The 17,162-nt window shown below is 38.5% G+C and overlaps 1 protein-coding gene across 6 annotated transcripts in view; it reads right to left on the bottom strand.

Annotated features, from left to right (window-relative positions):
• SNX13 (sorting nexin 13) overlaps positions 1-17,162 on the bottom strand; it is a gene marked incomplete at both ends in the record, with an annotated part of 157,048 nt that overhangs the window by 70,584 nt on the left and 69,302 nt on the right. For all 6 annotated transcript variants that reach the window (XM_080701842.1, XM_080701845.1, XM_080701844.1 and 3 more), the window contains 3 exons: positions 9,923-10,011; positions 11,889-11,990; positions 12,075-12,196. In XM_080701842.1, the coding sequence (XP_080557968.1) occupies positions 9,923-10,011; positions 11,889-11,990; positions 12,075-12,196 (313 nt within the window). The remainder of the gene's footprint in view (positions 1-9,922; positions 10,012-11,888; positions 11,991-12,074; positions 12,197-17,162) is intronic.

Raw genomic sequence — 17,162 nt, 5'->3', positions numbered from 1 at the left:
GGTGGCAGAGATATCACACCATAGGAGAGCGTGCAACCTGGCACCCCCCATAGTTTAAAGCAGCCTCTATCGACTCCCTGGGTCGGAGACTCTGTGATACAACCCAGTAAAGGAGTAGTAGGGTCTGAGATAATACAGACTCGAGATCCAGAGCACCTTAAGTGAAGCCATAGTGACCCAAAGGAAGAACCCAGAGAAGGCACAAACCTCCGAAATCATGGGAAAGAGGAATAACACTGAAGTAATGAATGTGCACAACCCCACAACATCAGAACCTGATAAAACAGAAAATCAGAGATTTCTAGAAGATCAAATCAGGAAAATAACTGTAGAAATAATAGAGGTGCTTCGAAAAGAACTCAGAGAGAGCCAAAAAGAGATAAAGGATGCAATTAATGAAGTAAAGGCCTCAATTCAAAGCACAAACAACCGATTAGACCACATGGAGAACAGAATCTCGCTCTTAGAAGATGAGCAATCCAAAAATGAATGCATAGTTTCTAATCTAGAAAAAGATATCCAACAGCAGGAATCTGACATTGAAGAAATATGGGCCCATCTTAAGAGAGCTAACCTAAGAATAATTGGAATAGAGGAGGGAAAAGAAAGTGATACCAAAGGGATCAACAATCTCTTCAAGGAAGTAATAGCAGAAAATTTTCCAAATATAGAGCAAGAGGTTGATACACAGATCCAGGAAACTTATAGAACTCCCTTTAGACAGGATCCGAGAAGAGGATCCCCACGCCATATAATTGTCAAAATGACCAATGTGGAAGCCAAGCAGAGAATCTTAAAGGCAACAAAAACAAAGGGCCAAGTGACATTCAGAGGCAAACCCATTAGAATCACTCCAGACTTCCCAAACCAAGTCATGAGAGCCAGAAGGGCTTGGAGTAACATATTCCAAACTCTGAAAGAAAACAACTTCCAGCCAAAAATTTCCTATCCAGCAAAACTTTCTATCAAATTAGATGGAGAAATAAGAAGCTTCCATGACAAACAGAAACTGAAGGAATTTATGTCTTCAAAACCAGCGCTAGAGAAAATACTCAAAGAGATTAACTACAAAGAAGAAATAGGTAACACTCACCAGAACCAGAGAAACAAGAGTTTCCATCCAACAGACAACTAAGATTGGTTATCTGTGGAGATTCATTATTTATGTTAGTCTTTTACCTATCTCTAAATTGTATTGTTTGCCTTTATTGTTGTTAATTTTTAGGATTTCTAGTTGGAATATTAATATACCTTCAGATATAGCATTTGGAAATATTTTATCCAATTCTATTAGTAACTTTTAACTCTGTTTACATTGTCTTTGGATATACAATATCTTTTTATTTTTTAGGGAGTTTGTATACTCTTCTGTTGCCTGTGCCATTGAAATCATATCCAAGAAATCACTGCCAATTTCAATGTTGTGAGGTTTTATGACCCAGATTTTCTCCTAAAAGTTTATAGTCTTAAGATTTATATTTAGGTCTTTTATCTAGTTTGAGTTAATACTTGTATGTGGGATTAGGTAAGGGTCCAATTTTATTCTTTTCCATGTAATTATTATTTTTCAATAATATTTAGTTAAAAGATTATTATTTCCACCACCAAATCTTCGTGGAAACCTTGTCAAAAATAACTTGACAATATAGGGAAGAAGTTAGCTCTAGGCTGGTATTTAACTCCAATGGTCTATATATCTGCCTTTAGAACAGTACTACACTGTTTCAATTATTGTAGCTTTATATGGTTTGAAATCAGAAAATATACATCTTCTAGCTTTGTTTTTGCTTCGAGATTGTTTTGGGTATCTAGAGTCCATATTCCATATCAGGATAGATTTTTTTCTGAAAAATAAATATATGATAGTTTCACCTAAAAAAAAGAAAAAAATATTCTCTGGTAAGAAAGAAAGCAAAAAGAAATATTGAAATGTTATCTTTAAGTCATCAAAAGCTTGGTATCAGACAAATGAAACTGTTATGTGAGATTATCATTTTTAATTTTGGATAAATTGCTATAATACTAGATGTCAACCACTAAGCCAAGCATGGGAGGGAGGGATGGGGAGAGAATGGGGTGGGGATCGGGTGGGGGCTGACTGGGCGATGTGTGCATGTATGTCTACAAAAGTTTGTATCCCACTATGATGTATGAATACAGTGCACCAATAAAATAAAATTTAAAAAAAAAAAATTTTCTATGTTTAAATATATTCCCAATAAGAAAGTGATATATATCATAATACTCATTGCTACTTACCATTCTCTATAATATACCTTCCCTTTTTTCCAGCTGGTTGTGCTCCAAACTGCTAAACTTTTGTCTTTTCTTTAAGGTCTGACTGAAATATCAATTATCCTATTAATAAATCCTAACTATCTCAGCTGGTTATAATACACATTTCCCTGTATTTACAGCATTTATCACTTAAAATTTTCCATGTTATTCTATATCTTATGTTTTTCTAACAGACTACTGCCATCTATGAATCCTCCATATATGAGTAGAATTGGTCAATTAATGACTAACCTGTATCTTCTCAAGGTCATAGTCATTTGTTAAATGAGTGAAAATAAGGATTCAGAACTGATTCTATTAATACACTGTTTTACCTCTTATTAACCACCATTCCTCAATGCCTGTTATCGCTAAATTTGTGGAATATCATTTCTTGAGAATATTGGAGATGCTCAATAACAATAAGCTTAATAAAATGATACTATTATAAATAAAAGACTGACATTCCTTTTGTCAGAATTCTAATGTATCTGAATCATTTTCTAGTATACGCTCATAAAAGGTAATCTTTATTTTCATTTAAAGAAAAAAATATTTTCTTTTTTTTTTTTTTGGTGGTACTGGGGATCCTGGATGCCCTTCTACCTCCGGGCTATACTCCCAGACCTATTTTTACATTTTTATTGGAAACAGGGTCTACTAAGCCAGCATGCATGACTGGCTTCGAACCTGCGCGATCCTCCTGTCTCTGCCTCCCAAGCATGGGGATTACAAGCGTGTGCCACCACGCCAGGCTAAAGAAATATTTTAAGTAAGTTTACTTTTCTAAGTTGTCCAAGTCTCTAACAACTACTCCCGCTGATGAATTAATTTTTCCAACAGACACTAATGGAGGTGCGAGTAATTTTTAGAAATCTCTTAGAATAATTTACAGTCCAAAATTACAGATAATTGCTTCTTTCAAGTTTATCTCGAGCCACTATACACACAAATGCACGTATATACACACACACACACACACATATATATATATATAAAAATTTATCTCCTTCAAATTATGTCTCTGGCCACATGTGTTCAAATTTATAAATGTATTCTGTAAATAAATGTAAGAAAATTTCTTTCAAAATGAGAAAAAATAAATGGGAAAGAATTTTGAACTTATTAATTAATGCAATTAGCTAATCTGTCTTACAAAACTACTTTGTTTTCCTCATTTGCCTCATAAAAAGGAAAAAGGTCTGATTCATTAAGGGCTAACCATATGACTCAAAAATTCCTATATAAAACCTAGTGAGAACTCTGGGCCCCGGGTGGAGTCGTGCGAGCACACCGGACTCCTGGAGAAACCAGGGCCCCGTCGCAAGGCCCTGGGTCCCGGGCGGGGGTCAGGCAGGGCACTCCGGACATCCGGAGGAGCTGGGGCACAGGTCACAGGACTCTGGGCCCGAGGCATAGTCGTACGCAACACAGAGGACCCCTGGAGAAACCTGGACCCGGGTTGCAAGGCCCTGGGCCCCATGCGGGGGTCTGGTGGGGCACACCGGACCCCCAGAAGAGCTGGGATCCGGGTCGCAGGACTCTGGGCCCCAGGCGGAGTAGTGCGGAGCATGCTGGACCCCTAGAGAAACTGGGGTGGGTTGCAAGGCCGTAGGCCATGGGCCCTGGGCAGGAGTCAGGCAGGGCACGCAGGAACCCTCCACCACCAAGAACCGGGGCCTCGGCCGCCGTGCTACTGAGTGCCGGATCCCGCAACCTCCTCAAACCACACATACTGTCTTCTATTAAAAAAAAAAAAAAAAAAAAAAAAAGGAAAAGGAAAAGAAAAAAGAAAAGAAAAGAAAAATATCAGAGTGGTCAAGAAGGCCATGGCGGATACCAAGATACTGGAGATGCAGACAAAACTTATCCAAATGAACTGAAACTTTGGGAAAAATTCCCCGTGAAGGAGGACTGCCTCTTTACATTCTTAAGAATCCTGGACATCACTTGTAAGAAGACAGTTTAGGGGAGAGCTAGGAGGAAAGTGGTGTTGGAAGCGGTTGCCGCGATGGCGGTGGAGACTTGTATTCAGGAGAGGCAGAAATCTGATGCTACCAACCTTATTTTTTGGAGAAATTACACCAAACATCGAATGCTACCGTTGCGCATACTTAGAAACACTGGACAACATTCAGAGTGAAAGAAGAGCTTGGGAAAGATTTGAAATGGTGGAGGCAGTGGCAATGGCAGTGGCCAGTACTCAGGGGAGGCAGAGATCTGATGCATTACACCTGGAACTTTTGAAATAATAACCCCAGAGGCAGAATGCTACCACCATGCACCCTCGGGAACGTGAGACAACCTGCTGGGCAAAGAGGGTGCTCGCATTGGAGCCTGCTGAGGGGTGAGGCCAGCGACAAGGACAGCAAAGCTGGGATTGGAGCCTGCCGTGAGGCAAGGCCGGTGCTGGGGCTTCCAAGGCCGGGATTGGAGCATGCTGAGGGGTGAGGCCGGTACCGAGGCCAATGAGGCTGGGATAGGAACCTGCTGTGAGGCAAGGCCGGGGCTGGGGCCTCTGAGGCCGGAATCGGAGCCTGCCAAGGGGTTAGGCTGGTGCCAGGGCCAGCAGCCAGCATCGGAGCCTGCCGTGAGGCAAGGCTGCTACTGAGGCCTCTGAGGCTGGAATCAGAGCCTGCTGAGGGGTTAGGCGGGTGCCGAGGCCAGCAAGGCCAGGATCGGAGCCTGCCAAGGGGTTAGACTCGTGCTGGGGCCAGTGAAGCTGGGATCGGAGCCTGCCGTGAGGCAAGGCCGGTGCTGGGGCCTCTGAGGCCAGGATCGGAGCCTGCCGAGGGGTTAGGCTGGTGCTGGGGCCAGCGAGACCAGGAGCGGAGCCTGCCGTGAGCCAAGGCCGGTGCTGCGGCATCCGAGGCCTGGATTGGAGCCTGCTGAGGGGTAAGGCCGGTGCCGGGGCCAGTGAGGCTGGGATCGGAGCCTGCCATGAGGCATAGCCACTATTAAGGCCTCCACGGCTGGGATCGGAGCCTGCCGAAGGGTTAGGCTGGCACGGGGGCCAGTGAGGCCAGGATCGGAGCGTGCTGTGAGGAAGGCCAGTGCTGGGGCCTCCGAGGCCGGGATCAGAGCCTGCCGAGGGGTTAGGCCGGTACCAAGGCCAATGGCTGGCATCGGAGCCTGCCTTGAGGTAAGGCCGCTACTGAGGCCTCCAAGGCCGGGATCGGAGCCTGCTGAGGGGTTAGGCCGGTGCAGGGGCCAGCGAGGCCGGGATCAGAGTCTGCTGTGAGGCAAGGCTGGTGCTGGGCCCTCGAGGCCTGGATTGGAGCCTGCCGAGGGGTAAGGCCGGTGCCGGGGCCAGTGAGACCAGGATCGGAGCCTGCCGTTGGCACGGCCGCTACTATGGCCTCCGAGGCCGGGATCGGAGCCTGCCGAGGGGTTAGGTCGATGCCGGGGCCAGCGAGGCTGGGATCGGAGCCTGCCATGAGGCAAGGCCGGTGCTGGGGCCTGCGAGGCTGTGATCGGAGCCTGCCGAGGGTTAGGCCAGTGCCGGGGCCAGTGGCCAGCATCAGAGCCTGCCTTGAGTCAAGGCTGCTACTGAGGCCTCCGAGGCCGGAATCGAAGCCTGCCGAGGGGTTAGGCCAGTGCCAGGGCCAGCGAGGCTGGGATCGGAGCCTGCCATGAGGCAAGGCCGGTGCTGGGGCCTCCGAGGCTGGGATCGGAGACTGCCGAGGGTTTAGGCTGGTGCCGGGGTCAGAGAGGCTGGGACGGAGACTGCCTTTAGGCAAGGCTGGTGCTGGGGCCACTGAGGCTGGGATCAGAGCCAGCTGAGGGGTTAGGCCGGTGCAGGGGCCAGCGAGGCCAGAATCAGGGCCTCCCATGAGGCAAGGCCACTGCTTGAGCCAGCGAGGTCTGGATCAGTCCACCGGGTAGCCAGGCCACTACTGGGGCCGTCAAGAGTGGAATCTGTACTTGCAATGCAGCATGCACAGAGAAATATCACAGAAAATAAAAACCAGATTGCTTCCCCTAAACAGCAATAACTAGGAGGAAAGGGGTAACAGGAAGAGGTCTAGTTATAGAAAGGGCCCTATAGCGATGCAATTAAGGTGACCAATCAGAGGGTATGGGATAGGAGAGGATGGAACCTCTTTAAAACTCAGGAGGTATATAAGCAAATGTATCAGAGTTAATCACCAAAGAAGCATGGGATCGAGGGAGGGGGAGCGATGGGATGGGGACTGGATGAGGGCTGATTGGATGATGTGTGCTTGTATATCCTCTCAAGTCTTGTATTCCAATGTGATGTATGATTACAATGCACCAATAAAAATCAATCAATCAATCAATCAATAAAACCTAGGGAGAGCTCTAAATATTCCAAAGTAAGAGGCCAGTTACATGAAATTCTTACATTAAGATCTAGACAACAAGCACCAAGTATCAATATGGAGCCTAAGATATATAAAGTCACTAAAGACCTGAATTTTTAACAGGGTCTCTTTTTTGGGGGGGTCTTTTTGGACTGGGGACCTAACCCAGGGAAGTGCACTTGCTAGGCAAGCACTTTGCCACTGAGCTACATCCCAGCCCAATCTGAATTTTGAATTTTTAAATAAGTAAAACACACTAACTGAAAGAAAGTAGAAGCAATTAAATAGCAATTAACTCAAACACTGTGATTTGTATAGTCTATACAAAAGACCCACATAAAGGAAAGAACTCTTTCATCTGTTATTTAGTCTAAACAAAAATGTCTACTGGGAAAACTTGAAATTAATTACTGACCAAAAATACTGATAAAGAATTATCAAGAGGCGGGCATGGTGGTGCACACTTGTAATCTCCACTCTTGGGAGGCAGAGGCAGGAGGATCGTGCTGGTTCGGAGCCAGCCTTGCTGGCTTAACAGACCCTGTTTTCACATAAATTGGTAAAAAAATAGGTATGGGAGTGTAGCCCGTGGGAGTGTATCCTGGAGGTGGAAGGGCTTCCAGGAACCCCAGTACCACCAAAAAAAAAAAAAAAAAAAAAAAAAAAAAAAATTATCAAGAGAAAAAAAATTGCTGAATATTTTGCTTTACCATTACTCTTACTCAATTAGATCAAACAAAAAGAGATGAAACACTGGCTTGAAAGAAATTAGTAACAAAATATATTTTTATTACAAGCATATTTATTTTAAACAATAACCTCATATTACAAAACAAATCTTCATTTATAGTTCTTAGGATGCAGATTATTTCTTCAAGAAGCTGGAATAGCTGCACACCGTACCCAGCAAGAGGGAAAATGAGTTTCCTCTTATGTTACAAGTAATTCTGATTTAGTACCTGCTATATTCCAGACACTATGTTAAACAACTAGGTATATAATGATGATATATAATGATAAGGTCCCTGCCCTCAAGGAATTTATATTTCATGTGAGAGAAATGTATCAATTAAGTAAACACAACCAAATTATCACTTTAAAATATGAATAATACTCTGAAGAAAAATAATGGTACTACCTGCAATTAATAGGGAATTATAAGCAAGCTATCTTAAGATTTGGTGGTCAAGGAAGTATCTCTGGAGAAGAGACTTTAAGTGAAATTAAAAAAAAAAAAAAGGAGTATAATTTAGCCAAGAGAATAACAACAACCAATCTGAGCAAAGGAAAAAAAGCACAGGAAATAAGTCTATGATGAGAGAGAAGGAAAATAACCTTTTGGGAGAGAAAGCCCACCTGGCAAGAATATAGTGATGACTGACAAGGATGTTATCCTTAACCAAACTTAAGCAGGCTTCTCTGAACTCTCTTCTAAATTATGCCTCAATGTGTGAACTTCCATGTTTATGCATCACTGTATCACACTTTTTTTTGGGGGGGGGGGGTACTAGGGATCAAATCCAGGGACATTCCACTTCCAAACTACACTCCCAGACCTTTTTGATTTTTGATTTTGAAACAGAGTCTCACTAAATTGTTGAGGCTGGCTTCAATAATACTGTCAAATAAATTTACTAATAACACCTCCATCCTTTATATTTGATCAAATTCCTCATCCCTGACTTGATATTTGATTATCCTAGCCTACCTTTAGCAAGAAGTTTGTTTAAACAGAATTACCTCTTACCCCTGATATGCCTCTTAAAAACTTTCCATCCATTGATCCCCACCCTACCCCTGGGATGTAAATCCCCACTCATTCTTGTTGTATTTAGAAGTGAGACCAGTTGTATACTGAGGTCTTACAATAATTCCTGAATAACCTTCCTCCCTCCTTTTATTATTTTTTAACCATGTACTGTCAGCCTCTGGTCTTAGGCACTACATGGCACAAAGGAATGTTTCGTTACATGGGTAAAGAAACTGTATCACAAAAGACCTAGTAAACTTCTGACTTTTTCCATTTTGCTTAATTTTGATAACATTTACTGGGATGAAGAAAAGACTAACAGGAGAAAAAATATGGAAGCAAGACATGGAGTTCAACTAATGACATAAATTTAAAACTCATTAGCATTTGAATGGTGTTTAAAGCCACAGGAATGGATAAGCAAAAGAGGGCCTAGACCTGGAGAACATGAGTATTTAAAAGTTAAGCAGAGCCAGGATTGGTGGTGTATCCCTATAATACCAGTACTTGGGAAGCTGAGACAGGAGGATCATAGGTTCTAGGCCAAGCTCAGCAACTCAGCAAGACTGTTTCAAACAAAAAATAAAATAGGGCTGGGGAAATAACTTGGAGGTAGAAAACCCTCGGTTTAAAATAAAAATCAAAAAAGTTAAACAGAATAGGAATTCAGATATATGATAAATGTGAGATGATAGGACTAGGACAGATATTTACTACCTTGGATAATAACTGCCTATAACCATATTATTTAATATGATCCCTCTGATAAAAACCTAGCACTTTCTACTCATTTCATATAAGTCCCATTAAAATACCCTGAGAAGTACACCAAATTCAAGCTACATAGATGTTAGGAAATTCTGTGGTATTGCTTAAACAATAATGTACAAGCATAAAACATGTTTCAGAAACTGATACCCATTTACAAGAGGAGAGAGTAAAGAGATTGTAAGATTTTTCATAAAAATTAAAAATGTTCATTGTACCCATTCAAATGTGATAAAGTCTTAAATAAATGGCACTTCTCAATCATAACAAGAAGCCAAAGCCAAATGTTACTTCTTTACATGCACACACAATTTTACTTTATAGGCTTACACTAGAAACAGATTCCAAGACTATCATTCTCACCTGACTTAATTCATGTCCAATCATGAAACTCAGAATACTGGCATTCCAGCTTTGTTTTTAAGATTTCTGTCCAGAAATGTTATTTTTATCTACTCAAATTTAGGTAAAGCTATAATGTTAAATATTTATTATAACCTAAAACCTATGAACCTAACTCTGAAGTAAGGCAGTTCTCAGAGTACTGACCAAGAACCTTTGGGGGATTGAGAAAAGGTCCCCTAGATCCTTTCAGGGAATCTGAGTCATGCACCACCATGCCCAGCTTCTTGTTTTGAATTTATAATTCAAAAATATTTTAGAGAAAGACCATATGAACAGAAACTCTTTGACAGTCTTCAATGATTTTTAACAGGGTCTAACAGAGTCTTGAAATAAAAATTTGGGTAACTATTGCTCTAAGTTTCTTTACAGTAATTATTAAGTATAAGTTTAAACTTACCCTGACAAAGTATCGCATGATCTTGTTCTGGAAATCTCCAGGAGGTAGCAATAAATATAATAAGACCTCACACAAATCTCTTAGGAATCCTAAAAATAGAAAAAGTAGCTATAACAATTCTTTACTTACTCTAAAACATTAAAAAAGGTGGAAGTAATCAGTTCCCTGGTTATACCAGTTTATTATTTTAGTAATTAGTATACATCATTATTCATTTAGTAATTAGTATACATCATTATTCATTAAAATTCATTCATTGTTCTCTAAGTAGTTACTATTCATTAATAAAACTAATATTTTTAATTATTTTCAATTTTAACAAATTTTTTGAATCATGAGAAACCTCAACTACAAAATATTTTCTCCAAAACAAGCTTTAGATAAGTTTTAGATATACTGTGTATTCTGTACTTCTCCCACACATTGATTATCTTTATATACTTCAAAGTTATTTGGTCAGTTAAACATGGACCTGTAAAATCCTTAAAGATTAAAAAAAGCACAATTTCAGCAGGTAATAATAAAGAAAGAGTATGCTCTTCTATTCTAATAATTTAAGAGAACTATGCCGAGCGTGGTGGCACACGCGTGTAATCCCTGCGCTTGGGAGGTGGAGACAAGAGGATCCCGCTGGTTCGAAGCCAGTCTCTCTCTGGCTTAGAGACCCTGTTTCCAAATAAAAAAGTATAAAAGAGGTCTGGGAATGCAGCCTGGAGTTAGAAGGGTTTCCAGGAACCCCAGTACCACCAAGAGAAGGGGGGGGGAGAGGGAGAGGGAGAGGGAGAGGGAGAGGAGGGAGGGGAGAGGGGAGGAGAGGGGAGGGGAGGAGAGGAGAGGAGAGGAGAGGAGAGGGAGAGAGAGAACACTAAACTTTTCCAAAGTGTTGTATACTATTATTTTTTTTATTTTTTTATTTTTTTATTTTTTTTTTGGCCGATCTGGGGATGGAACCCAGGAGCATTTGATCTCCAAACTACAACCCCTGCACTATTTTTTTTGTTCTTTATTTTGAAACCAGGTCTCACTGAGTTACAAAGAGCCTCACTAAGCAGCTGAGGCTGTCCACAATCCACAATCCTCTGGTCACAGCCTCTCGAATGCTGGGATTACAAGCATGAGCCACCACACCCGGCTCATTGTACACTATTATATCTATTTTTTAGATTTAACTTTTACTTCATAATGACACTTCATGAACTGGCAAAAACTGAATGTTACAATAAAAAGGAAAGAATAAAAAAGGAGGAAAAAAGAAAAAAGAGAGGCAAACAACAAAACAGTTTAAACATTTTCAAAATCTAAGAAAATAATTTCCACAACTAGAAATGCTTTTCTGTGGTTGTTTTTATGCTGACACTTGCCAGAATAAAACTAAATAGGTAATCCAATTAATTTTAAAAAGTGCCAATTATTCTACTTCATGGTTAAACTGGAAAAAGATCCTTAACTAAAGCTTTCCTGGTATAACCATCAACAAATAAGTGACAAGTTTATTCATATCTATAAATTTTATCTGATATAATTATCTTTAAAATATTTTAGGGTAACAGTTTTTATTTTATATTTGAGTGCAGCAGTGAAAGAGATAATATAAAGAAATACAATTATATCTCTTTGGAAATTTTTTTTTTTTTTTTACGGTACTTGGATGGAACCTAAGGAAATTCTATCTCTTAAGTAGAATAATTAATAATTAATCTGAAGGGGAAAATTACTATAGTTCATAAAATACCAATGTTTAATTTTAAATGTTTGTGCTTTCTGTATTTTAAAATTGGCAGATGAAATTTTAAAGATAACCTCTAAAAATGAAAAAAGAATGTGAAAATTAGTAAGAGTTGAAATAAAATGAATAGTGTCTTCACTATGTTATATTTCTATGTAAGAATTTCACTCTTAGATTTGTTCTGCTAACTTGTCTTTACTATAGTTACTATTTTCAAAAGGGTTATATTAAAAAGAAAACCTTCTTCATCTTTGGGAGAAGTGCACACTAGGTCACGGCAAACATCCTTCTCCATTTCCACTTCAACTTCAAAGAATGTATCTACAAGATCTTCTGCTGTACCTGAAAAGAAACAACTTAAGATATACAAAGAGAAAAGAAAACAGATTTTTAAATCTTAATTTTCAAATGGAGCAAAGATATTACCTTTTACTTGATCATCTTTCTCCGTTATTTTCTGTTGGGCTTTTCTGAAAACTCGTAGGTGTGTGCCAAAATCATCTACAATGCGTGTAGTAAAATAAGGTTGCCAGTCTATTTCTTTTGACCTTATAAAAAACACATTACATATAAGCATTACATAAATGCTTTCCAAAATTAAGTTCATTTTTATGACTGTCATTGATTATCATACAGACTAAAATTTTGTTTTTACTGAAATTTTATTATTTTTATTATCTTTTTTGTTATTTTTAGTAACTCGGACTCCATTTCACAATACCCAAAGTAAAGCAAATTTATTTTGTGAAGTCTTCTAACAGTATTATTTTTCAATTATTTTGTGCCAAAGCTTAAAAGTACTATTTAAATTCTTAAAAGAGGAAAAGAAATTAATTTTTTCTAGTTAAATCTCAAATAAGTTTGACCATAGGTATATCAAACACACAGAGATTTAAGAATACATAAGAAATGTTTTGCTTATTCTTAATTTCTTCTGAATCCATCTGAATTCTCCATATTAGTTATAAAACCCAAATTCTGAACCAAATACTTCTGGTATGAACTTGATTGATTTCTACTTGCATATACTGGCACTGAAAAACATAACCGTTAGAAATAACTGGTCACACAGAACTGATGTGTTTTTAAAGAAGGAAAAAAAAAATCACATACATAAAAGCCTTTAAAATACCAGTGAAAAATTAATGACTAACTTTATTATCTCATACTCTATCTCAAAAACAACAGACCTCAAGAAACAGTGCTAATTCAGTACAGCAGTGAAACAGATAATATCAAGAGATACAATTTTATCTCTCTTAAGATTTTTTTGTATGTGTGGTACTTGGATTGAACCTAAGGCAATTCTACCACTAAGCTACACCCCTAGCCCTGGTTTTTATTCTTTATTTTAAAATAGGGTTTCACTAAGTAGCTGGGGCTTTCTGCAAACCACTATCCTCCTGTCTCAGCCTTCCAAACGCTGAGACTACAATGTGTGCCACCACAACCAACTTGAAAAGAAAATTTTTAAGTAAACATTTTTTTTTGTCAGTGATGTTTTATTCTTAAAATAGCACTAATATTACTTCACCATTTAAGAAACATACCAAGTAAATACAAGTCAAGGAGAATATTCTTGACGGTGGGCAATGGGGGAACCAGACAAGTTATATAGAAATTCATTATGGTAATTATCAATGTATGTATAATAAACAAAAAACTAGTAAAGAGTTGACTTAATTATTGTCATTTTTTAAGAAGAAACTTTGAATAATGATGATGGCATTTAGAAAGTAACAGATGAGCCTGGCGTGGTGGCGCACGCTTGGAATCCCTATGCTTGGGAGGCGAAGACAGGAGGATCGTGCAGGTTCGAAGCCAGCCACGCTGGCTTACGAGACCCTGTTTCCAAATAAAAATATAAAAATAGGTCTGGGAGTGTAGCCCAGAGGTATAGAAGGGCTTCCAGGAACCCCAGTACCACCACCAAAAAAAAAAAAAAAAAAGTAACAGATGGCTGTTTTCAAATAAAAACATCAAGTTTTTAACATTAAAATTATTTCTAAGGTCACAACTATAGTTTGTTATACACATGAAAACAAAGAGTAAACTATAAGTACATTAACAGAAAGAGTAAATTAATATTAGAAGTTATCCCTGAGCTAAAAAATCTGAGAAAGGATATTAGTATATAAGATTCATATATATAAGCTTAAGTCTAGCAATCTCTAGAGTCTTTTTATTTAAAAAACAAATTCACAATCTTTGTAGACACCTTTTGAAAATCTTTACATGAATATTTACTCAGTCATCTATACTTGAAAATTTTATAAAAACAGAATGTATTTAAGTCTAGACCACTAGATTGTTTAATCTATAAAAGTTTCATTCTAACAAATTTAGAAAAAAAGACCATATAATTATAAATTTAAATTATATCTATTCTGTTTCATGGTGATAATATTTAATTACTGAAATTTTCAAACAAAATAAAAACATACCAGCCAGGTGTGGTGGCACACGCTTGTAACCCCAGTACCTGGGAGGCTGAGACAGAAGAATTGTAGGTTTGAGGCTAGCCTCAGCTAACTAGTGAGGCCCTCTGCAACTTAGTGAGATACTGTTTCAAAATAAAGAGTTAAAAATAGGGCTGGAGGTGTAGCTCAGAAGTATAATGTCGCTGGGCAGCTGGGCGTGGTGGCTCACGCTTGTAATCCCTGCACTTGGGAGGCAGAGGCAGGAGGATCGAGGTCAGCCATGCTGGCTTAAGAGACCCTGTTTCAAAAAAAAATACAGAAAATAGGTCTGGGAGTGTAGCCCAGAGGTAGAAGGGCTTCCAGGAACCCCAGTATCACCACCAAAAAAAAAAAAAAAAGTAGAATGTCCCTGGGTTCAATTCCCAGTACTGAAAAAAATAAAAATATACCAATAGCAGAAAGGCTTTATAATTCCATCTTCTTGACTCATTACAATATGTAATGACATCTAAAGTCGGTAAGAAATGCAAATACATAAAATTCTTTAATTTTTTTTTTTTTTGGTGGTACTTGGGTTCCTGGAAGCCCTTCTACCTCTGGGCTACACTCCCAGACCTATTTTTTACATTTTTATTTGGAAACAGGGTCTCCTAAGCCAGCACACGCGGCTGGCTTCGAACCTGCGTGATCCTCCTGTCTCTGCTTCCCAAGCGCAGGGATTACAAGCGTGCGCCACCACGCCCGGCTAAAATTCTTTAAATTTTAAGAAAGTTTTTCTATTGTCAATATAGAAATATGATGAGTATAAAGAAAACGGGAAAAACTATATTATACATTTTCATTCAATATCATTATTTTCCTCAAATCTGAGTTTGTACCAAAGCCTCCATGTAAACTTAATAGACATTCCAAGTCAAGAAGAGTATTCATTACTTCTCATTAACAAATGGAAGAATATACACTGCAATTGTGTCATGTTTGTCTTGACAAAATTAGAAAATACTTTGATGGCAGAGAATTACTTTCTAAAACTATAGCGTATGATGTATGTGAGAAATGGCATGTGAATGTTAATAAAAAATGATTCAATTATATAACAACACAGTACTTCCTACTGTATTAATTACATAGTTTTCTATTGCATCTAATAACATCAAATATTCTTAAAATTATGCCCACAAGAAGCTTTTACATTTTTGTTTAAAATATTCCCCTACATGAGAACTATTCTCATATGTGTTATCACATAAGCCATATTACTAACACTTTCAATTTATTACTTATAAACTGTCATTTCTTGAATTTAAAAAGCAATAGTCCTTGAAGCATATATATCTTTTCAACATTATTCAAAAAATTAGTTTCCTAGAAATGAAATAAGAAATGATGTTTAACTAAAGCACAAAAGCAAAGAAAAACCAGAAACTACATTTACAATGAACATAAATTTTGCATGCCCTTACATGATCTCTACTGTCCCCATCCCACTTCTCCCACACTCTTGTAGGTCTTCCACATCTACTCATCACCCTTCAATCCCATTTCCCATAGAACAGAGTTACCCTATATAAACCATGTAGAAAATGACGGTATAACTTGTAACCTTTAAATATTCTCCAGTGTCACCCCTTTGTTCTTAGCATGAATACATACTCTAAGATCTTGCACAATTGCACCCTTGCTAGTTCTTTCTCCCTCATCATCTATTTCACCCTCTTCCTTCCTGTCTGCAGACAGACTTTTTTTCTATTTCTCAAACTCAAATATGCCCCTCTCTTACCTAAGTGCCTCTGTACATACTATTTCCTTTCTAAGTTTGCTCAATCCTATCAACTCTCCACAAGTTTCCCTCCTGCCCCCAATATTCAATTGAAAAATTCAGTTTATACTTCAGAGTTCACATAAAATGTCAATTACACATGGCAGTCTTCATTGACTTCCACCTTCTCCACCATTCCCCCAAACTAGATCTGATTCTCCAATTATATATTCTAATAACACTCAACTTTAAGATATGCAGTTAAATACTTTCACTGTTAGAATAAAAAATCTCAAGCTAAGTGTGGTGGTATACTATCCATACATGTAATGCTGACAGGTTTGATGCCAGCATACAGTAATGTAGGCAATATTTCAAAATAAAAAATAAAATAAATTGGGCATGGTGGTTCATGCTTGTAATTCCAGTATTTGAGAGGCTGAAACAGGAGGATAGCAGGTTCTTAGCCAACCTCAGCTACTTAGTGAGGCTCTCCACAACTTAGTGAGACCTTGTTTTAAAAATAAAAAATAAATTGCCTGGCATGGTGGCACATACTTATAATCCCCGTGCTTGGGAAACGGAGACAGGAGGATCACGTAGGTTCAAGGACAGCCTTGCTGCCTTAGGAGACCCTGTTTCCAAATAAAAATATAAAATAGGTATGGGAGTGTAGCACAGAAGTAGAAGGGACCAATAAATAAATAAATAAAAATAAAGAAAAAAAATAGGGCTGGGGGTGTAGATTGGAGGTAGAATGCCCCTGGGTTCAATCCCCAGTAACGGAAAAGTAAAATAAAATAAAATGAAATGAAATGAAATAAAATAAGACTGCAGATATAATTCAGAGGCAGAATACCCTGAGTTCAATCCCAAGTACCCCCCCCACATAAACATAATAAAAATATTAGAAAAGTATGGACTTTAATTCAACTATGTCTGTTTTATTTACATGGTATTCACCTAAGTAAAATTACATATAAAACTTTCAATGTAAGCCTAAGATTCTTTAACTATGTAGTATTAACATGTCCCTTGTCTTGAATAAACCACAGACTGTGTCCAGATTGCAAAAGCTAGTTTCTAGGGTCTTTGAAATGGCATGACCACTAACATTTGTGAACAAATCTAAGTGCAGGGTCTTTTACAATGTTTCTTCAATATTTCATAGTTGTCTTTTCTACACTTGATTTAACTATAACCTCCAGATAGCTTTGAGTAATTTCAAAGTAAGTGACTATGTTTTCATAGAAACTACCTTGTCATATTCATATTTCCTTAAGTTAAGAGAATTAAACTACATGATTATAATAAAAAGTTTAATTGAATGCAGAC

This window comes from Muscardinus avellanarius (genome assembly GCF_963383645.1).
Source record: "Muscardinus avellanarius genome assembly, chromosome: 9".
NCBI lineage: Eukaryota > Metazoa > Chordata > Mammalia > Rodentia > Gliridae > Muscardinus > Muscardinus avellanarius.
This window is presented reverse-complemented; position numbering and strand designations above follow the sequence as displayed.